This window comes from Protopterus annectens, chromosome 6.part0 (genome assembly GCF_019279795.1).
Source record: "Protopterus annectens isolate FY-2018-M chromosome 6.part0, PAN1.0, whole genome shotgun sequence".
NCBI classification, from domain to species: Eukaryota; Metazoa; Chordata; order Ceratodontiformes; family Protopteridae; genus Protopterus; species Protopterus annectens.
Window position 1 is genome coordinate 268,351,082 of NC_056737.1, and position 22,709 is coordinate 268,373,790.

A 22,709-nucleotide genomic window follows, 5' to 3' on the forward strand; every position below is an offset into this window, starting at 1 on the left:
TAGAATTTTCACAATATCCTAATTGGCAATGAAAGGGTAGTAATAAAGATTTCTGGGTTAAAGTTAGATAGGTTGGAAACTGTTTTGTCTACTTGCTTTTAGGTGGATATTTGATACTTCTGTATAGGTTAGGAGGTGATCATCAACAGAGTTTGGAAGAGTACCTGAAAAGCTGAATTTACTAGAATCATACACTAGGATCCAATCTAGTAAAGAGCTTGTGGTTTCTATGGTATGCTGGGCTGTTTATAAGTTGCTTAAATCCATGTAGAGTTATGTTAGATTCAGGAGAGCTTGGTGTAAGATCCAGCCAGTTAATACTGACATTAATATTAATATTCCCTAACATTATTATTATTACTTGTAGAACATATATAGATATGCAGTGTAGGATTTCCTCCAGTGTATATGTGCTGGTTATGCTGTCAACAGGAGGGATATAAAGAGAGAGAGAGAGAGAGACATACATATACACACATTGGTTTATGGTAATTTCATTTGAAGAGAGCTATAAGGAGTTCTGCTGTGCTTAAGTTTGGTATAGGTTCATTACAAGGGGTAATCTGGTAGTAGCTAGAAAATAATACTGCAACATCACCTCCTTTCCTCATTAAGCAGTCACTGCAAATGACATTAGAGCAAGAGGGTCTTATTTAAGAATAATTTATGCTTAGTTTTAGACAAATTCCAGGTATAGCTAGAAAGTTAGGGTTATAATGGGATGTATAAGTGGCGTTCAGTGGTTTTATTCCTTATGCTTCTGACATTTATAGTGAAGAAAGTTAGACTGCTAAGGGAAGTTGAAGAGTATGGAGTTACAACACGGTGGTCAGAGGGATTACCATGGTTTAGATGTTAAGAGGTAAGACCAGTGTTAGGGTGAATGTAATCTCCTAAGAGTTTGTTTGTCTTTTCGGCTTTTTCCCGTTAAGGGGTCGCCACAGCGGAACTCTGGTCTGCTAATGATTGGCAGTAGATTTTTACGAAATGCCAAGGTGCCAGCTCGACGCCCAACCTTCAGCGAAGGCATGCCCATTTACACACGCATGTCTTTCAAACGCTACCCAACCGCAGAGAGGACATGCAGACTCCACACAGAAGGTACTCCCAAGCCACGCTGAGAATCGAATGGGACAACCTCTTGCTGTGAGGTAACAACGCTACTGCCATATCACCGTGGCATTTTAATCTCCTAAGAGTATTCTAGTATAAAGGAATAATGTTTCTATTTATTTTTTAAAAGTTATCCTTGCAAGTAGTTTTACTTTGGGCTGGCTTGGGTGGAGGGTTAAGTGGTCTACATTTGACATGAAGGTAAAGAGCACCTTTGAATAGAGTTGGCACAATATGTAGTGAGTTTGGGAAAGGAGTATGGCTGGCTGGTTAGGACAGAGCTGGAGAAATATTATTTGTTATTACTGGATGGCGGTAGGATATGAGATAAGTGAGCAGCAGGAGTAAGCATGATGACAAGCTGGGTAGCAGCATATCTGACTGAGTAGAAAAATGTACTTACTTGGGTAGTGGAGGAAATGAGGTAAACTACGTTACTGGCTGGTACAGTACTTAGGACCAATGGTATGCAAGAAGTTGGAGTAACATATGGAGAAAAGTTACTTTTTTGCAGTGAGGAGGTAGAAGATACTCTGACTCTCTCTGCCTCATCTGCAGTTCAAACACTCATAGAGGAAAGCGTAAACTGAATGGTTCAACTGCTAATCTGATTTCAAAAGTTAAGAGTCAGTACACTTGAAGAAATTCCAGATGGGTGTCCTGCTAGGAGTTAGCACTGGGAAGTACTTAGTTAAGACATTCTTTTTTTTAGTCAAATCTAACTTTCTGCATTAGGTGAAGTCATCATGACTCTTTACTTACTCCTGAGTCAAAATTTAAAATCCATATACCCTCTCTACAAAAAGATGCTTAGATTACCTTTTATCTAGTTTCTGACATGAAGTAGCAGTCTAAAAAGCCCAACGCTCTATCAATATGTGTGTATGCATGGATGTTTTCTGCAGAAAAAATATGTTCTGTACAGCTTGCCATATTCTGCTTCTCAGCTGCATAAATACTAACAAAACAATTACAAGTTATGTACACTGAAAAATGCAAACTTAAAACAGATATTATACAGCTTTTCACACCAAATTCCATAGAGAGCAGCAAATGGTACTGCAAAACAATCTAGACAAGTATGGACTTATTCTACTTTATTGTTTATGTTGCCACAGTTTAGAGAGACCTGTTTTGAGTTGTGATATTAATTTGAAAATAGATAATGTATGTGAGATGTGGGTGCAACTATGGGAAAGGATTCTCTTAGGCTGGTGTAAATGTCATTTGACAATAAAAGTAATAAAAAGACAAATGTATGGTGAAACGCATAGGATGAGCTTAACATACTAACATCATGCCTCTCATCTCTTCCAGTCTCAAAGAAGAAGAGCACTAGCTTCCTTACATTCTGGTTATGCCTACCCCACAAACTCACTTATTTTTGTTTCAGCTTTCCTCTAGATTTCTTTAGCACCCTCATGTCATTTCCTTACGTGACCACCACAAGGTGTGGTATCACCAAAGTTGTGCAGACTAAAAGTATTACCTCTTTGCTTCTTTAATCCATCCTTATAAAGATATATCCCAGTGTTGCTTTCTGGTACCATCTCCCTCCCACACAACTCCCAGTGGTTTATTCCAGGTATGACCAACACCAACAGCTTCATTTCTTGTTTGCTGATATTCGTTTCCACTTCCTTACCTCATACTTCATTCCAAGACTGCAGAGGCCTAAGTGTACAACTCTGCATTTATTTTGAACCTCAGTCGTGACCTTTCTGCTCATTTATTCAGTGTATCCAAATCCTTCACTATACTCTTCCCCCTATGATTCACTGATGCACCTCTTTATGTCATCAGCAAAGTGGTGAAACACGTTCCTTATTCCATCAAATATGTGTGACATAAACACACTCAACAGTATTAGACCCAGGACAGACCTTGTGGTACTTCACTAGTGACTTTCTAATTCTTGGCATTATCCCTAACTCCACAACAGTTTGTGTCCTACCACTCAGCCATGCTGCTACCCAGTTCTTCAGTCTTGGTCTTATACTCAACATCTCCAGTTTTCCTATCAGCCTCTTGTGTGGGACAGAACAAAAGGCTTTGCTCACGTCCAGGTAGACTACATCTACTGGTCCATTTTAAAGAGCCACAATTTTAAAAAGTCTTTAAACCAATGGTGCCACCCACTGGCCATAATATGTTAATGTGTACAGACCTCTCTCTTGTGCACCTAAGAGAGCCAATACTTTAAAGACAGTTTCACAGAAAATTTTATACCGCGTACCACTCTCTAGTTAAAATTATACTTGCTATTTATTAATTGAATGTTTTCAATAATGTATACTTCATTATCTTGTCAAAAAGTTTGGAAAACTTGATATTATTAATTCTGACCATTCCAAATGCATATTATGGGCAGGAAAAAAGGCACATAAGTCTGTGGAAGGACTTTGACTCTCTATGATATATAGTGCTATAAGTACTACTAAAGTAAGCAAGCAAATGGTATTATACCTTCAGTCCATCTTCAGGGCAGGTTCGTAGGACCCAGGGTGCATACTCAAATATGTAACCCAAGTGTTCCTTCCCTGAAAAGAACAAAAAAAAATGCTAAAAAATTGAGTATATTATTTTTAATAGAAGGAAAAAAACATAAATAAAATAAATTATGAAATAAACAAATAAACCATAGATAGCAGTGATCTTTAAATAAACATTGCACAAAAACAAACTAGAAATTAAAAAAAAAAAAAAATGCTGGTTGGGCAACCTGAACTTTACTGCAATTCAATGCTATTAAAATTCATCAGGTGGCTAAACTCAGCAATTTAATGTCACACTCACACATACTCATTATATACTCTGTTTTCCCATGCAATTAAACTAAGCATTTCACTCGTTACCCACTGACTTATGAAAACAGCTACACTTGAATCCAGGCAACTATAGTCATATTAAATGACATGCGATAAAAGTATGCTGTGAAACACTCAAAGCTAAACATCAGGCCTAAATGCAACATTTTATTTTATATATATATATATATATATATATATATATATACATATATATATATACATACACTCACACACACACACACACACAGTTCTGTACAAATAAAACCATACTATATCAAATTTCAGACAGTCCAATGGAAAATATCAGAAAGGTTTATTTACTTTTGAAATATTACTTCAAGAAATACACTCTTTCAGTCCATTATTTCGCTCCAAGAATTGAGAACCCATGTTAATTATTGGCTGTGTATCCGTGGTGGTGCAGCGGTAGCGTTGTTGCCTCACAGCAAGAGGTTCTTCTGTTCGATTCTCGGCTTGAGTGTGGGTAGTCCCTTCTGTGTGGAGTCTGCATGTCCTCCCCGTGGTTGGGTGGGAGTTCGAGAGACATGCGTAAATGGGCGTGCCTTCGGTGAAGATTGAATGTCGAGCTGGCACCTCGGCGTTCGTGAAAAATCTACTGCCAATCATTAACGGACCGGAGTTCCGCTGTGGCGACCCCTAACCGGGAAAAGCCGAAAGACAAACAACAACAACAAGTTAATTATTGGCTGTACGATCATTTTAACACATCTAAAACTTTTTACCACTAGAGGATGTAATACTCAGCAGTTGCCATTATGCATTTCATCTTTTACTGGGAAGGGAGTAGAATGTTATATATGCACAATATACACACATGAACAAGGAAGTGATTCAATGATTTTTATCATAATAAGCCCTTTCTAAAAGATATTAAAAATGCCCATCTTGCAAATGTAAAAATCAAACTGAAAAGGATGCCAAAATCAAATACTATTTTTATTATTATTTTAAGAAAAAATATGCAAATAGTTTACAATGGAAGTTAAAGAAAAAGGAAGACTCCGCCTCCCCCACAACCACCCCTTCTTGCTGGAGAAAAAAAAAAAGATTATACTATTTTTACAGCACATTTTTCACTTTGGAAATATAATAAAACATCTTTTTCTTCATAACTGTTATACAGTTTAAACAAAAAATACAATTTTTAAAGGAAAATCAGATGAAGTTGTCAATGTTTGATTACACACACCTAGAATTAGTCTTTTGGTTATTAAGTTTCACAAAAGTAACAAATTGGTTAGTAATACCAAAAATCCATACTGAAGAATTACAAAAAATGCCCTTTTTAGATATTATACATACTAACAACAGGTTTTCTGCAACCAAGGATACATTCTGGGAAAGACTTAAAACTAAAAAAGAAATTATATTAAGAAATGCAGAGTGCAAATAGCAATGTTACAGGGGACACATTTTGAAAGAGGTGAGCTTGTGAATTTGATAAAGGGTTTCAGGAAGGATATACAGCAGAATATAAGGAACAAAGGAAACTGGGAGTAAGAATCCTAATTGCTTGAGGAACGTCAATAGTGACAGAAGAAGGGAAAATAGGTAAAAACGGTAGATCTGTGGTAGCAAAGGGCTACTGGCAAGGGAGAAGGATTACTTTGGCATGTATTTATATCCAACCTAAAACTGCTATTATGCAGCTTATACATTTTTTGGGAGAAATAATCAGCTTTCAGTAGAGAACATTATTTATAGGTCAGGAACAAAACTCGATTTAGAACAGTGAGGATGTATCTGGGGGACCTAGAAGGGAATACACAAAACAGGGTATACTTCTGAAGTAATTTATGAAAATGTTTGCCATGGAAGATGTGAATTCAGTAGCAGGAACTTGGAGAGAATTTAAATATTATTCGCCAAGGTACAGAACTGGCAAGACTAGACAGAAAAAGGAAGTTATGAACTCCCCATAATGTTCCATTTGAGTAGTTGTACTTCATTTGTCTTCAACTGTAAGACTTTCGGATTTGTAATGGATCCGACATGGCCGCATAGCTAGCATCTTTGCTCCGAGCCTTCAGCTCCTCCCCTTACCAATAATGCCCCGTCTCCTTCCTCTCTTCAGATCGAGTTTGCTGCTCATCACAAAACATATACCTGACCCAACAAAGCCTTACCACTATCTACTGCCCTAGATTCCTGAGCCAGGTAACAAAAGGAGCACTCGTGTGATGTTCATCCTCCTTATACATGGTCAGGACAATAGTGACAAGGCAGGGGAAAGGAGGGGGGATGACTGAAGCCAAATGAAGTACAACTACTCAGATGGAACATTATGGTGAGTGCATAACTTCTTTACCTGAAGTAGTTTACTTCATTTGGTCTTCAACCTTAGGGACAGAGTCTCAAGCTACTTTGCACCTGGGAGGCCCTCATGAAAGGATATTCCAGAGCACGGTGGAGTCAAAAGAAGCCCTACCTCTGGAAATAATGTCCAATTTGTAGTGGGAAATGAAACTATGAGATGAGGACCATGTGGCAGCAGAACAAATATCATCCAAAGAGACCCTGAACCAGAAAGCCACAGAGGTAGCTACAGACCTGGTAGAATGTGCTTTTACCTGATTTGGCAGAGAAAGCCCTTTGGCTAAATAAGCTCAGATAATGCACTTGGCGATCCACACAGCAACTGTAATTTTCGACATTCGTTTGCCTAAAAAGGGCTTAGCGTAAGAGACAAACAATATAAGGAATAGACAGGGCCTGGAGTCCCGACACCCTCCTGGCAGAAGTAATGGCTACTAAAAACGCAGTCTTCAAGGACAGGGACTGTAATTCAACTGAAGCTGCAGGTTCAAAACGAGGTGAAACTAAAGAAGCAATACCACAATTCACTGTAAGCAACCAAATGGAGAACGAGCCAAGTTAAATGATTTATTCAATCCACAAAAATCAAATAATGCGTGATTTGATCTACCTTCACGAACTTCCATAATAACCTGTTGAATTAAATTGGTGGGATAACCTCTGTCTTTAAACATTTCACTCACAGTATTACATTCAATAATGAAATCTTTGTCATTAGACGTCATACGGCTAGTCCTGACCATTTGGCCTTTTATAAGATTTTTCTTTTGAAAAAAAGGATGCCCACTACTAAAATGAAGGTAGGAATTTGATAAGGCATTCTTTCTATATATATTGGATGAAAACTTGCCATTATCCTTTGTAATGCTTACGTCCAGGTAGTTAAGTACCTCATAATTCAAGTTGTAAGTAAAATCTAGAAAATTGGTTGTTCTTTTTAAATAAGTCAAAAATTCAAAAAATGTTTCTTGCTTGCCATCCACAGAATACAAACGTCATCCAAGAAGCGTTTTGTATAGAGACCAACAACTGGTGAATTCACTATTAAGAACATAGGTGTGTTCCCACCAGGTCAGAACAATACTGGCATAGTTGGGGGCACAACTAGCCCCCATCGCCACACCTTGGATCTGTTTGTAAAATTCACCTTCGAAAAACATGTAATTGTTGTTGAGAATAATTTCCATGAACAAAAGGACATTAATAAAATCATTATTGGAAAAATTACCAAATGTCCTCATGTAATCTTCCAACCATTGCAATCCAATATCATAAGGTATACTACCAAAAAGGTCCACAATGTCCAATGTAATGAAAAGCAAACTGGCACTGTACAGTTCAGGTTTCAAATATCTAAGAAAATCCCAAGAATCCTTTAACACTGCTGGACCTGTCCAGAACAGATCTTTAAGTTTGGTATCAACATATTTGGAGAGGGGCGATGTGATGGCACCTTCTGAGGAAACAATGAGCCTTAGTGGAAGATCCAGTGTACTCTTGTGAACCTTCGGAATAACAAACACCGAAGGAACCCTGGGATGTTTGTTGATTAAAAAGTTAAATGTGTCCAGATTAATGGAATTTTCTAAAAGTAAATCATTGAGCATGTGGATGATTCTGGAATTGGCAATGTTGACCTCATTAATAGAAGCCAGGACATATTTTGAAGAATTGCTAAGTTCATCCTTCATTTTGGACTCAAACAATCCTATCCATTAATACAGTCCCTCCACCTTTATCAGGCTGCATAATTCTCATAGTACGGTCAGTTTTTAGGGACTCAAGTAAATCTCTTTCGTCCTTGGAAAGATTAGGATGAATCCTGTGGTTCTGGATTTCGTTACTAATTTCCCTTTCCATAATGCTTTCCAGATTTTTAAGTTGTGGGTGTCCATCAATTGGATCATTCCCCCCCAACACACTAACAGGAATTATGATTGGGAAGATGCATACATTTTAGATTTCAATGGAGATTCAGGAGTTATAAGAAATGTTGTTAGTAGAGAATGGGATAGATTTAAAGAAATCACTGATCTAGATCAATTATGTACTTGTCAGTTAAAATTCACCTATAGAAGGGATATGAATTTTAAAAATTTTTTTGAGTATGGATGGTCGTGTGCGAGATGGCTGAGCATGGTCGTAGGTGAAACTAAAGCCTGGAGCACCAAATTAAGGTCCCACGGTGGCACAGAATCCTTCACCGGAGGATGGAGCAGAAACGCACCTTAAGAAAGGCTCTGCACAGTTTGGATGAAGCCAAGGAATTCGTATTCTCCCAACATGAAAGTTGGAAACAGCAGCCAGCTGTACTTTTACAACAGACAAACTAGTGCCCTGATGAAAAAGGCTTGCTAAGAAATCCAAAACTGCAGACAATGGAGCAAGTAAAGGGATCCAAGGCATGTTGAGAAGCCCAAACCAAGAAACATTTCCATTTACTACAACATACTTTTCTGGTTGAGGACTTGTGAGCTGCAACCCAAATATTCTTAACCAGGGAAGATAAACTGGGAGTCCTAATGATCATGGGAACTGGAGCAGCCAAGCAGTGAGCTTCAGACTGACCAGGTCTGGATGAGGCATCCCCAAGGGATGTGAAATAAGACCCAGGACCGGATCCAGAGTCCAGGGTGGAACTACTGTGTGAGATCATAGGGATGGAAACCAGACTTGGCAAGGCCAGAATGGGATGATGATGATAACTGTGCTTCCCCAGCCTGCGAGCTTTCTGAAGGAACTTGGAAATCAAAGTTAGAAGAGGATAAGCATAGAGCAGACCGGGTTGCCAAGCATGAACCAGAGGGTCTCTGGAGGCTCCCCCCTGAGGGGGGTTCATTGCGAAGAACTTGCTGCATTTCGCACTGGAAGGAGATGCGAAGAGATCTCAGCAAGGATGACCCCACCTGAGGATGATCCGCTCTGCCACTGAAGGATTCAGAGACCATTCGTAAGGCATCAGAACAGATCTGCTGAGCCTGTCCGCTAGAATGTTGGACCAAACTGGAATGTGCGTTGCTACCAGAAAACGGCAGGTGGAGATCGCCCATTCCTACACTCTCATGGCTTCGCGACAAAGGGGGTAGGATCTGGTTCCCCCCATTTGTTGATGTACTAAACTACGGACATGTTGTCTGGATGGCAATAGTTCCAAGGGGAAGATGGGCATGCAGAGCTTGCAATGCTAGCAGCATCTCTATCTCTAGAACACTGATATGCAAGTTGGTCTCGGGTATGGACCACGTGCCTTGGACCGTCCTTCCCGAGCAATCCCCCCACCACCCTAGCTGGGAGGTGTCCATAGTCACTGTGGCATTGGGCAAGGGTGGAAGAAAAGGAAGACCCCTCACCAGATCTGGAGACTGAATCCACCACAGAAGGGAGTCCCTGCAAACACAGGATATTCGTACCAGATAAGACAACGGCTGATCCAGTAAAGACCATTGGACTGCCAGAGTCCACTGTAGAATCTGCATGTGAAAGCGTGCTAAGTTTAACAAGTGGATCGTAGCTGCATGGACCCCAGGGCCCTTAGAACTGATTCTGCCACTGGGACATCTATTTGTAGAACATACAATACATGTAGCTACAGATTGTGTACTCTCTCTGGAGTCAGAGAGAGATTCAATTGAACCGTATCCAACTGAGCCCCAATGAGGTCTAGAATCTGCACCAGAGTCAGGGCCGATTTAGTAAGATTGATGGTGAGGCCCAGATTTCGAGCCAACAATAGAAATGTGCACCTGGCTTGGCACAGTAGATGCCTGGTCGGGGCAGCAAAGAGCCAATCATCCAGGTACAGGAAGACCTGAATACTCTGAAGCCTCAGGTGAGCCGCTACTACTGCTATCACTTTGGTGAACACCCGGGGGGCGGTGGTGAGACCAAAAGGAAGGGCTCTGAACTGACAGTGATTGGCTCCTAACCAGAAGTGGAGAAACCTCCGAGAGCATCTGTCCATCTAGACATGGTAGTTAGCATATCGTAGGTCGATCGAGCACATCCAATCGTTCACCTGCAGATAGGGCAGAACGGAAAGAAGAGTGACCATCCGGAATTTTGTCTTGGCTACTGACAGGTTCAGGGAAGAAAGATCCAAAATGGGTCTTAGGTCCCCGACCTTCTTTGGCACTAAAAAGAACCTGGAATAAACGCCCGATCTGGCATGGTCTGGGGGGACTGGCTGGATGACTCGTTTTCTTAGCAGCTTTTCTATTTCCAAGGCTGCTACCTCCCTTTGTGTGGGTGGAACCTCTGGGGGGGAAAGATGTGGCTGGATGGACCAGCCTCTGGATATGATCTGCAACACCCAACAGTCATTTGTAACAGACTCCCATGCTGCTGGTTGTAGTGAAAGACGTCCCCCAACTGCCTCCAAAGAGGAGCAGTCGGGCAGTCCTTCAGGGCTGCTGCCCGGGTCTGTCTGAGAAGGGTTCTCGAGACCTGGTATTTCTCGGACCCCCTCTGCCTCTGGGCCGGCATCTATTGTAACCCCCTCTGCCTCTGGGGGACAGAGTTTCCGGAGTTTCCCAGGAAAACGCCTGAGACTTTCAGAACCACATCTTCTTTGTCCCTTGCTGATTCCCAAAAAAGGAACTTTGAGTGGAGGAGAAGCAGATCCTGACAGCAGACAGTGTCTTCCCATCCTTCTCACTCTGGACAAGTGTCTCTCTGATTGATTTCCCAAAGAAGGAAGAACCGTCATACGGGGCATTGGTAAATGTCTCCTTGAAGGGGTCAGTGAACTGACACAGCCAGAGCCAGGAATGGCACCTAATGGTGATTCCTGAGCCGGCCGCCCTAGCGGCTCCATCCATGGCATGGGAGAGAAGATGTATCAATGTAATGGAAATCGCCTTAAGAGTGGCCATTCTGACAGAGAACGTCTTGTCCTCTGCCGACATGGACTCCAGGGTTGACTCAGCGACTTCCATGACCAAGTCTCGCTTCAATCGAGTCAAGTGTGCCATGTAGTTCAGTGCCCTGATGGCAAAGGTCACTGAAGCATACACCCGCTTCCCAAAACAGTCCAGCTTCCGTGACTCATGGTCAGGAGGGTGGACCATAGAGCTCTACTGAGTGAGCTCTTTCTTTGTGGCTGCCGCCATGACCACAGCATCCACAGGGGACCCCTTATACCAATGCATCCTGTCAGAAGGGGGGGGCGAGGACCTTGTCGGGATGCTTCAGGATAGGCTCCACTGTGTCCGGTTCCTTCCACGCCCAAGATGTTATTAGACCCACTAAGGGATCTGCGGGATGGGATACCCAGGAAGTTGATGGGCCCATGCCAAGTGCCTCAAGAAACACTGCTTCATCAGGGGTCAGTTTTTGGGCAGACCATTCCCCCCTTCTGGCGAAGGGGTTCCATGATGTCTCCAAAGGAGACATCCTCGGGGGGGGGGGATCAGGGGGAACCCTCCCCTTCCTCCAAATCAGTGTCTGAGGTGAGGGACTCCAAAGAGGAGTCCAAGCGCCCCGTCTTACATGTAAGTTTGCGAGGGACCTCCTCAGTATGGCTCTCTGGGGAGGACCCGCAAACATCCTGATGCTCTCTAACTGGAGCTTCTTGAGGCAAAGCAGGCAAAGGCTGTCCCTGAAAGGGCAAGATGGTTGAAGCCATACCCAATCCAGAGGGGGTCAGGTTGGAGTCCGAAGACGAGATGGTTAAGGGTCTCAAAAGCATCGACTGAACCCTCTCCACCATGTCAAACGCAGGTGGAGAACGGACCTCCTTATTAAATCCCATCGGAGCAGTTCCCCTCTGATCTGACAGGGGAGTCGGAGCCAAGATTTGAGGAGTCGAGATGCAGAGGGAAATACTATGCTCCAACCCACTTGGAGCTGAAAGCACCCCCTCAGATCCGACCCTAAGACTACGGCTCCAAGAGCGTATGATCCGACGTACTCAAGGCAATGGCTGGTGTCGAGGTACAAGGTACCATCGGTGCCGACCCAGAGGGTGCTTGGATCCAAGGGCTCTGAAACCACAGGCCAGATCGGAGAAGGAGTTATCGGTGTGAAAAGGGTTGCAAGACACCCCCCTCCAGAGGGAGAGGGTGCAGGCAAGACCCCCATCTGAATTTGGGTGCAGATGAATTTCCGCATCATCTTGTCCATCTCCACTTCACTAAGGCTCCGGGTGGAGCTGGATGACAAGGACACTGAAACCGGTCTACGAAGGCAGTGAGGGGGTGACAGGGGACCGCATTCTAGCAACCTCCGGCTCAGGGGAGAATCACAGAGAGCAGAGCCAGGGGGAACCAGGCCTAGAAGATACTACCTTAGGGGGATGGACCAACCACAGCAGAGCGGTTGGGAGACTGCTTGCAAGGCTTGATGTTTTTGGCCTTCTCTGCTTCCCAAGACCTCTTGGCATGAGTTTGAGTCCCTGAGACCTGGGGAGGGGAAGACGTTGCTGCTGCTGTCGAACCAGTAGATGGGGCAGGAAATAGCCATTCCCAATGCGGGAAGAAGACCTCCTTTCCTGAAGTGCTCTGGGGTTAAACCCAGTGCAGATAAGACAGGAGGAATCAAGGTACACTACGCCCAGGCACACCACACACAGAGTGTGGCCATCAGCTGGGGAAAGCTTATAACCACACTCTGAGCACCTTTTAAACACAGATTTAGGGGCTTCTGACATAGTCCACTAAATAAGCCCCCCCCCACACACACACACACATATAGAGGAAAAAGAGCAAAAGGGAAGTTTTTTTTTATTTTTTTTTTTAAACCAACTGACCGTTGTGGGGAAGAGCAAGGCAAGAGAAAGACAAGTACAGACAAAAAGTGGAGAAAACATAAGCACTCAACAATTTAAGCCCAGAAAATGACAAACACACTGCCAAGAGCTCGGACCACGCTGCTTGCTGTATCAGCAGCAAACGAGACCTGAAGGGAGGGAGGAAGGAGACATGGGGCATTATGGGTAAGGGGAGGAGCTGAGAGCTTGGATCAAAGATGTTAGCTATATGGCCATGTCAGAGCCATTACGGATCTGAAGCCCTAAGTGTGAAGACCAAAGGAAGTAAACTACTTCAGATCTGTATTTCACAGGAACATGTGTGTTTAATTGAAAGCTCTGAAATATATCCAATAACTATTTCTAACCATGCATAAAACTGCAGGGTAATGAAGTAAAAATGAGACAGTGGTGCTTCCCTACCTGTTAAAAAGAAAGGAATTTAAGTAAGGAATAATAAAAATTATTCAAATGTTATTAGGGAAGATAGAAAGTACTCCAGAAGAGGGGTGAACAAGCATTACATTACTGCAGAATAAGGGAAATTTCACAGAACAAGACATGTTGCAACTGCACAGTGCTAAAGAGAAAATAAGGGAGCACCTGATTAATATGCATGAGTTTAGATTGCTGTTAAGCAGCTGTTTTCTTATAACAACTCAAGAGTGCACAAAAACTTTTAGCACTAAGACTTAGCCAATACAAAGTAAAAATGGTTGTTGCCAAACGTAGGGAGCCTATAACAAGAAAAATAACCAGTGAGATTCTGTACAGGTATATTTCATAAAGTTAATGAAAATTTATATACAACAGAGAAATGTGGAAATTAAGAAAACGCACAAATGGAAAAATTTATGGAAGACAAACACGGCAAGGCTAGAGGTAGATGAGGCTCAACAATTTTCAGTTCAGTTAAGTGGAGATGGGATAAAAACAATGATGTATAATCAGCCTGCAAGAAAGTCTCCAGGAACAGATGGTAAGCCAATGGAAGTTTGGAAGCTAGGAGGAAAGAAAAGTTTAATGATCTGGAAGGTGTTAACAGCATTTTAAAAGGAGGGGAAGTACCAACATCGTGGAAAAAGCTATGGTGGCTGTAACACGTAAAGATGACAAAGACCCATCAGATCCCTCTTCATATAGGTCCATTTTAATGTTAACTTATGATTATAAAAGATTTAAGTCTATAATGGCTAAAGAATGGCAAAGGTGTACTGAAAGTGATACATATGGATCAATGTGGTTTTGTGGAAGGGAAGCAAATATTTGACATTAACAGAACAATGATGATCCAGAGGGAAGCAGAATGTAGGAAAATACTGCTGCTGTTGGTGGGTCTTGATGAAGAGAATTCAACAGAATAGGTTGGGATTTTATGAATAGGGCAATGGAAGTATTTGCATTCCCTGATGCAATAATAAGGTTAATTAGAAGGGTGTAAGTGGGATTGGAGGCAAAAATCAAAGTGTGAGGGTTCTACTCTGATAACGTGTGTCTGAACACAGGAACCAGACAGAGCTACTTTAACAGAGTAGAGGCAAAATTCAAAGTGGGAGTGTTTCTCAGTGATAAGTTTTCTTTGACCTCAGGAACCAGATAGGGGTGTCCTCTTTCTCCTTTGTTATTAGCTTTATATTTAGAACCATTGTGAAAGAAAATAAGGGGCTCAGAAATTCAAGGATATAAATGGGTATGGTAATCAAGAAAAGTTGGCTTTACTTGCAGATGACATTATTTTGTACCTGATAAAATCAAAAAAGGGCATCTAAGGGTTGTAGAACTCTCTGAGACAGTTCCCAGGTTTTTTTATATAAAATTATTGAAGAGAAAGCAAAGGCTATAGTTGTAAACCATGTGCCTACACACAAACTGTTTCAGTAATGCCCATATTTATGGGGACTTGATAAAACAAAGTATTTAGGAGTATGGATTAAAAAGGATACTGTTATGGCAGCTAAGGATATGAAAGGAGATTAAAAGATAATACAACTTAGAAACTGGAAGCTTTTGCCTATGGATATTGATAGCAAAATACAAGCAGTAAAAATGTTTTTAGTCACTTTACTTTTATATACGGTGCAGGCATATTTTATCAACCAAAGGAGAAGTTGCGAATAGTAATTAATAAAGGGTTGAAGGATTTTACCTGGGAGAGGAAGAGGGCAAGAATAACGTGGGATAAGATGATCCTTCCAATAGAATAAGATGGTTTAGGATTACACGATAACTAAAGCACTGCATATAGTCTTACATGACAACTATAGTAACCAATCAGAGAATGTCAAAAAAGACTGGGAACAGAGATTCGATAAACAATTCAAAAAGAAGCAATAGGAGGACATATGTATGGGTTCCAAATATGCAACAAAGTCTAAAAGGTTTAGGACTTTTGCTTGCAAGTTTTTGCATAGGTACTTTTATATGCTGAGCAGACTTCATAGAATTTATCGTCTGGTAGATGGCAAATGTTGGAGATGTGATGGGGAGGAAAGAGTGAAGTGTAATGAGTAGGTAGACTTTAAACATTACTTACAGAGTACTCTGTCAGGAATACTGGGCAAGCAAATGAGTGTAACTAAGGAAATTATTTTTTGTTTGTTTTTTTAAAGCTGGGATACAAAATCTGAACTGCCTAGACATAGTACAGCCTTGTTCATCTTACTTTTGGTGGCGGTCAAAAAAGCAATTACTAGAAAATGGAAATCAAAGTCTAAACCAATCATAACTGAAGTAATGAACATTGTAGAAGACTAACAGAAAGTTGGATCTTTAGAAAAGGGTAGGAGCAAATAACTTAGAAAAAATTGAAATTGTGGAGACAATACATGCAGAAAGTTTTTGGAGGAGGAATGAGGTTTAAGAAAAGTCAGGAGTTGAACAATTTATATAGTGCTGGATGATTATACTGTACAAAGGAATTTATGTGATGTATAGTGAACTTGTTAATATGGCTTGTTTACTTTTATATACATTTTGTTGTCTATTTCACGAATGATAATTCAATATAGGTGTTTTTTTTTTTTGGTTCTAAAACTATAGCTACCTGCTTGCTAAAAATGGATCAAGTGACTTGCTAGAGTTACAGGTTGATACATTTTCAGATGCTCAAGGTGAAGCCATACCCCTACCTCTCAACTTATTTGCTCAATAATTCTAGACAAGTCAAATACTACTGATGTTGGCTGGTCATTCAACAGTGTAAGCTGGGATTTTTATGAATAGGGCAATGGAAGCACTTGCATTCTCTGACATAATAATAAGGTTAAGTAGGAGGATATATGAGAGATTGGAGGTGAACATCAAAGAGGGGAGTTCATCTCTGATTAAGTACTGTTTGAACAGAGGAAACAGGCAGGGATATCCTCTTTCTCCTTTGTCATCTGTGTTATTTTTAGTACCACTGGCAAAGAAAATAAGGAACTCCGAAATTCAATGATATAATTGGTATGGTAATCAGGAAATGTTGGCTTTATTTGCAGATGATATTATTTTGTACTTGATAAAACCAGAAAATTATATTTCAGTGTTCTAGAACATTATGGCACAGTTTCAAGTCTTTTGGGGACACAAAATTCATGAAGATAAAACAAAGGCAATAGTTATAAACTCTATAACTACACATGAATTGGTTCAGCAATACCCATTTTTATGTGGACATGATAAAGCACTTAGGAGTATGGGTTAAAAAGGATTCTGTTATGGCAGCGAAGGATATGTGGGAAGAGACAAAACAAAAGATAATACAAAAACTGAGAAACCGGAAGCTCTGTTTTATGGATATGGATAGCAAGCCACAAGCAGTGAAAATGTTTTTAGTCCCTTTAGTTTTATACACGCCAGTCATATATTTTTATCAACCAGAGGACAAGCTGTGGATAGACATTAATAAAGAGTTGAAGGACTTTTTCTAGGAGGGGAAGATGGCAAGAGTCAAGTGGAATAAGTTGATCCTTCCAATAAGACAATGTGGTTTGGATTACCTGACCTGAAGGGGTATTTCAAAGCTACATAGTTAAGGCTCCTATACATAACACAAGCAGAAAGCTATAATTCCAAGTGGAAAAGGATTATGATGAAACAGAGAGAAGCTCAAGAAACAGGGACGGACTAAGATTTTGGATGCAGATCCTTAAAAAGATTAACAATAACCACAGAGAATATTGTACTCAAAGTAGCAGAAAGTATTCTAAGTACTAAGCAGCACAGGAATGGAGAATGGAGATTCTGCCAATAGGGCTGATTGCAATTAAGAGTACAGAGAAAGTACAGTTCTGTACACTTACCATAAATGTAGATGTTTAAGTGTATTCACTGTTGCAGTCATTACAGCCGGCCTGAATACCAGAGTCTTGGATTCCTGCATCGGATGAGGTCTCTTGTTCCATGACGTCAGGGGTATAAAACATGCAGCCGATGCCATTATGTCAGTTTTTCTTGCCCCAGATGTCAGGTGCCCCCACAATGGGAAGCAATTATTTGTTATGGTACCCCTCCATCAAAAAGCAAATGCACCACAAAGGTTAAATACACTAAAGAAGGAAAGGTAGAGCCAAGAGAAGTCAGGGGGCTGAAGGGAAGGTAACCAGGACTGCAACAGTGAACACACTCGAACATCTACATTTATAATAAGTGTATACAGCTGTACTATGTTCTTCATGTTTCACTGTTGCAGTCATTACAGTTGGGTTGATTCCCAAAGCTAAGGAAGGGAGGAGGAAGTCAGAGAGCATAAGGGCCAGCTATTAAGCCCTGCAAGACTGCAGTGGCAAAACCAGCTCTGGATTTAGAAAAAAATAGGCAAGTGGTAATGATTGGTGAAGGTATGTACAGAGCTCCAGGTAGCAGCTTCTAGGATGTCCCTGGTAGGGACACCTCTGAGAAAGGCTGTAGAGGTAGATGCAGCCCTGGTGGAATGTGATCTTATACCCTGTGGGGTAGGTTTTGCATGGTGTTTATAGCATAAATGAATGCAATGGGCTATCCATTTAGAAATGGTTTGCTTTGAAATGGCCTTCCCCTCTGCCCCTGCAGCTAAGCCAACTAGCAGCTGTTCAGATTTTCTAAGAGGCTTAGTCCTGTCCAAATAAAATCTAAGTTCTCCTTGCACATCCAAAGAGAGCAGTATTCGTTCGCTGTTGTTTTGTGGATTCGGGAAAAAGGTAGGCAAATGAATGGACTGATTAAGGGCCACACTAGACACCAACTTGGTCATAAAGGAAGGATTGGTCCTGAGGGAAACCCTGCCTGCATGGAAGATGATGAAGGGCTCCACTGCCATGAGGGCCTGTAATTCAGACACTCTTCTTGCTGAAGTGATGGCTAGAAGGAAGGTTGTTTTCCAAGAAAGGAATATCAACTCTGCAGTTGCAGCTGGCTCAAAAGGAGGGAGAGTGAGCTTTTCCAATACAAAGTTAAGGTCCCGGGCTGGAGTAAGGGCTCTCCTGGGGGGTCTTAAAATTTTGGCCCCTCTGAGGAATTGCTTTAGCAGGGGGTGGGAGAAGAAGGGTGGTTCAGTATTATAATGTGTTGAAATGGCAGAGCCATGAATTTTGACGAGAAGGATAGGCCCTTGTGGCGCATTTCTGTTAAGCACTGAAGTATATGAGGTAAGCTGGGCACTGTTGTGCCCATCCCCCGAGTCTGGCTCCAGGAACACTATCTTTTCCACTTTTCAGCATAGGATTTTCTAGTACTAGGCCTCCTTGCCTCCAGAATGACGTCTAGCACCTGCTTACTGAGGGATGCTATTGGAGAGCTCAAGGAATTAGCCAGGCTGCAAGGTTCAGGGTTTGAAGCTGAGGGTGCAGAATCTGGCCCGCCTGCTGGGACAGCAAGGAAGGGGACTGAGGCAGATGCCATGGTTCCAGCAGTGTCATACTGTGCAAGAGGGGGTGTACCAGTGTTGGCATGGCCAGTCTAGTGCAATCAGTATTGTCCTTGGCTTGTCCTGTTTGATCTTTAGCAGAACCTTCGAGAAGAGAGGCAGAGGGGGAAAGGCATAAACTGAGAGGCTTTTCCAAGTAAAGGACAGGGCAACCACTTTCCAAGCTTGACTGTGGGAAGTCCTTCTGCAGAATTTGTCCAGTTGGTAGTTCTGAGGGGAGGCAAACAGGTCTATCTCTGGAGTCCCCCATTTGTTCCTCAAGAGGTTGAATATTTTTGGTTCCAGTTTCCATTCGTGTAGGTCCATGAGATTTCTGCTTAGGTCGTCTGCCAGAGAATTTAGCTTGCGGCAGGAATTGAGCCTATAGGTGCACTTGGTAGCTCAAGGCTGTATTCCACAAAGCCATGGCTAGTCTGCACAGAGGGTACACGTGGGTTCCCCCCTGCTTGTTTGTGTACCACATAACTGTGGTGTTGTCTGTCTTTACCAATAATTGTCCTGGAAGAATGTTGTCTTTGAAGGCTGTCAGGGAATTCTGTACAGCTAACATTTCTTTTTGGCTGATATGCAGGTGCATCTGTTTCAGGTTCCATTTGCCCTGAATGCACTGCCCTGCCAAGTAAGCCCCCCATGCATAGTCTGATGCGTCTGTTGTTAGGGTTTGGGTGGCAGGGGCTGGAGTGAAAGGGAGCACCTTGTTGTGGTAGCAGGCCTCTGCCCATCAAAGGAACTCTGTCTTTATACAAGGAATGATAGGAATCATTGATTTCAGGTCCTGAGAATGTTGACACCATAAGCTTTTTAGATACCACTGTAGTTTCCTCATATGCAGTCTTGCATATGGAATTAGTAAAATGCAAGAGGCCATGAACCACAGGGCTTGCAGAATTTTCATTGCAGATAGCTGGGTCTTTGTGGCCAGTAGTTTGAAGTGGGTTGTCAAATAAACTTGTTTCTCTGGAGTGAGGAGAGCCATCTGGGAAGTTGTGTTCAAGCTTGCTCCCAGGAATACAATCTGTTGGTCGGGTACTAGATGAGATTTCTTTTCGTTTATGGTGTACCCCAGTGAGGTTAGAAGTTTCTTTACAAATGCCAGATGTTTTAAAAGCAAGTCCTTGCTTTCTGCCTGAATCAGACAACAGTCCAAGTATGGGTATATTTGATTATTTCTCTGCCTGCAAAGTGTAATGGCTGGCGCTAGACACTTTGTGAATACCCTGGGTGCAGTAGATAAGTCAAAGGGAAGTGCAGAGAACTGATAGTACATGGAGCCTGCCCTGAAGCGTAGGTATTTCCTGCAAGATTCCCTTATTGAAATGTGCAGGTAAGCTTCCTTTAAGTCTAAGGTTGCCAACCAGGCATCTTTGCCTAGCACAGAAAGCAGCTGTTGAAGTGTTAGCATTTTGAATTTTGGAATTCCCAAAAAGGTGAATAGCCCTGATACTTACAAGAGAGAGACCTGCTGTTGGGCCTCTGCCCACTGACTTGGAGGTAGGTCTGGCTAACTGTTTGGGGTTGGTAGGGTGTGGAAGCAGAATCTGTATCCTTGGGAAACTATATTCAAAACCCATTTGTCTTGGGTAATGAGTTCCCAGTTTTTTGCATGCACGGCAAGCTTTCCTCCTAAGAGAACAGACAGTTGAGCAGGGCTTGGAAGAGTTAAGGTTAAGTCATTGCGCCATTTTTCCATACAGGGGGTGCCTTACTATTCCCTGCTTTGGAAGTGGGAGCCTCCCACTGCTTAGGCCTGTGCATAGCCTGAGACTGTAACCTAGCTGGTCTGCTGTTCCTGGGTTTGGACAGAGGGCCTGGAAGAGACTGGAAAGGACCAATTCTTTGAAGGCCAATGCCTACTAAATCTGGGAGGCTGTACTTGCAGGAATTCTTTAACAGTTTGCATAGATTTAGCTTTTTCCTCCAGCCTTTTGAGGACTTCTTCTGCTTTGTTGCCAAACAGGCGGTCTTGGTTTAAGGGGGAATCCAGTAATTTAGTTTTAACATGATCTGGCAAGTTTTGCTCCTTAGCCAAGCATGCCTTCTAAGTACAGACCCAGTGACAGCAGCCCTGCAAGATGCTTCTAAAGAGTCAAAACCACATTGCAAAGTATGTTTACCAACTTGTTCTGCAAAATGCATTAAATAATGTAATTCTTTGTGTTCAGCACAGTCAGAAATCAACATAATTTTCTGTTTAAGTAGTCCCATAATATGCTCCAGCTACTTTAACATACGAAACTGGCAATTTAAAGCCCTAATGGCCAAAGCAGCAGACGTGTATACCTTCTTACCCCATCAGTCCAAGGCTCTAGAATCTCTATTAGAAGGGGTAGGATTTTTGGCAGCAGTAGCCTTAATGCCCTTTGGTCCTTGTGAAATGGTCTCCGGATCCGCAGTAGGATTCTTGAAGAGGAACTTGTGAGAGTCAGGTACTCTGTAATACCTGTCAGGTTTACTGGGAGCTGGAGGTAAGGTGTCTGGGGAAAGGCTAGATTCCAGGAAAGCATCATCTACAATGTCCAGAACAGGTGGGATTAGCTAAAGACCTGTGTTGAGGAAGGAGTAAGAATTCCCTAAGCCTCTTTTTGGAGTCAGAGTAATCCTGGCTTTCCCAGTGGAAATGCTCCCTATGAGTATGCAAGGTTTCAGCAAAAGAAAAATCTGGAGGGGAAGCAGAGGGAATGGAATCCTCTGCATCAGAATCCTCAAATCCTGGTAATCAGAAGAAACAGAAATATCAGATTCCTGATCAGAAGAATCAGAAGGAAAATCAGTTCTAGGTCTCTTAGAGGGGGAAGGCTGGCTTCCCCTAATTAAGGTAATAAGGTCTTCAGCCATTCTAAGCATTTGTTTTTTAGGCATATGGGCCTGACCATGCGGCTTGGACGTCTGTTTTCTAGGCGTGCTGCGAGTTTTAGGCCTGGATGAAGATGGCGTTGGTTTAACAAGCAAGTCTGTAGGCCTGATACTCCCTCAGAAGCCGGTGCCTGCACAGCGGCTCTGGACCCATCCAAGGTAGAGACATCCGCAGGTTCCATAGTCGAAGCATCTCGCGGCATACAGGACTCTGAATGGGTCTCAGTAGAGGCCTGCAAATCTGAAGTAGCGGGTATCAGGGGCTGCGAAAGTGCTTCACTGAGTACCGGCGGACTGGTGACTAGCTTAACAGAAGCATCGTTGGCAGTTTTGGACCTATGCGGTCTGTCTCTGTCTTTATCCTTACTTTTTTAGAAATATTGGTAGTCGGTTGGCTTACCGAAGCCATTTCTGGAGAGTTATACAGAGTACCAAAATAATGTGCTGCAAATATAGCCCAACGACAAATAGTTTGGGGGCTGAACAATGCACAAAACCGGCAGCGACGGACATCGTGGCCTGGGCCTAAGCAAGGAATGCAGTACGAATGAAAATCTTTATGAGGTATTTGCTTTCCACAGGTAATACAATTGTTAACTTTTGCTGACATCGGTTAAGAGCAAGAAAATGATCACCATCGGGGTACTTAGCTTTTTTGAAGACTTTGGTTCTGAAACTCGAAAACGAAAATTCCAGGAGTCGGCCAACCGGCACTTGCGAACTGCTTCTGCTTTGGGAAATGCGCAGCAAGAAAGACTGACGTAATGGCGTCGGCTGCATGCTTTATACCCCTGACGACCTGACGTCATGGACAGCATCCGATGCAGGAATCCAAGACTCTGGTATTCAGGCCGGCTGAGGGCTACCTGCAGGCAGATAACCTAAATGTGATAACTGCAACAGTGAAACACGAAGAACATCAGGCAACAGAGGGCAATTTACTAGAGAAAACTGGCAAAGGAACCGA

General features: G+C 42.3%; 1 protein-coding gene across 5 annotated transcripts in view; it reads right to left on the reverse strand.

Moving 5' to 3' along the window:
* The window catches only part of VPS39 (VPS39 subunit of HOPS complex), a 1,019,836-nt gene that overhangs the window by 226,637 nt on the left and 770,490 nt on the right, over window positions 1–22,709 (reverse strand). For all 5 annotated transcript variants that reach the window (XM_044074020.1, XM_044074018.1, XM_044074019.1 and 2 more), the window contains exon 16: window positions 3,580–3,653. In XM_044074020.1, the coding sequence (XP_043929955.1) occupies window positions 3,580–3,653 (74 nt within the window). The remainder of the gene's footprint in view (window positions 1–3,579; window positions 3,654–22,709) is intronic.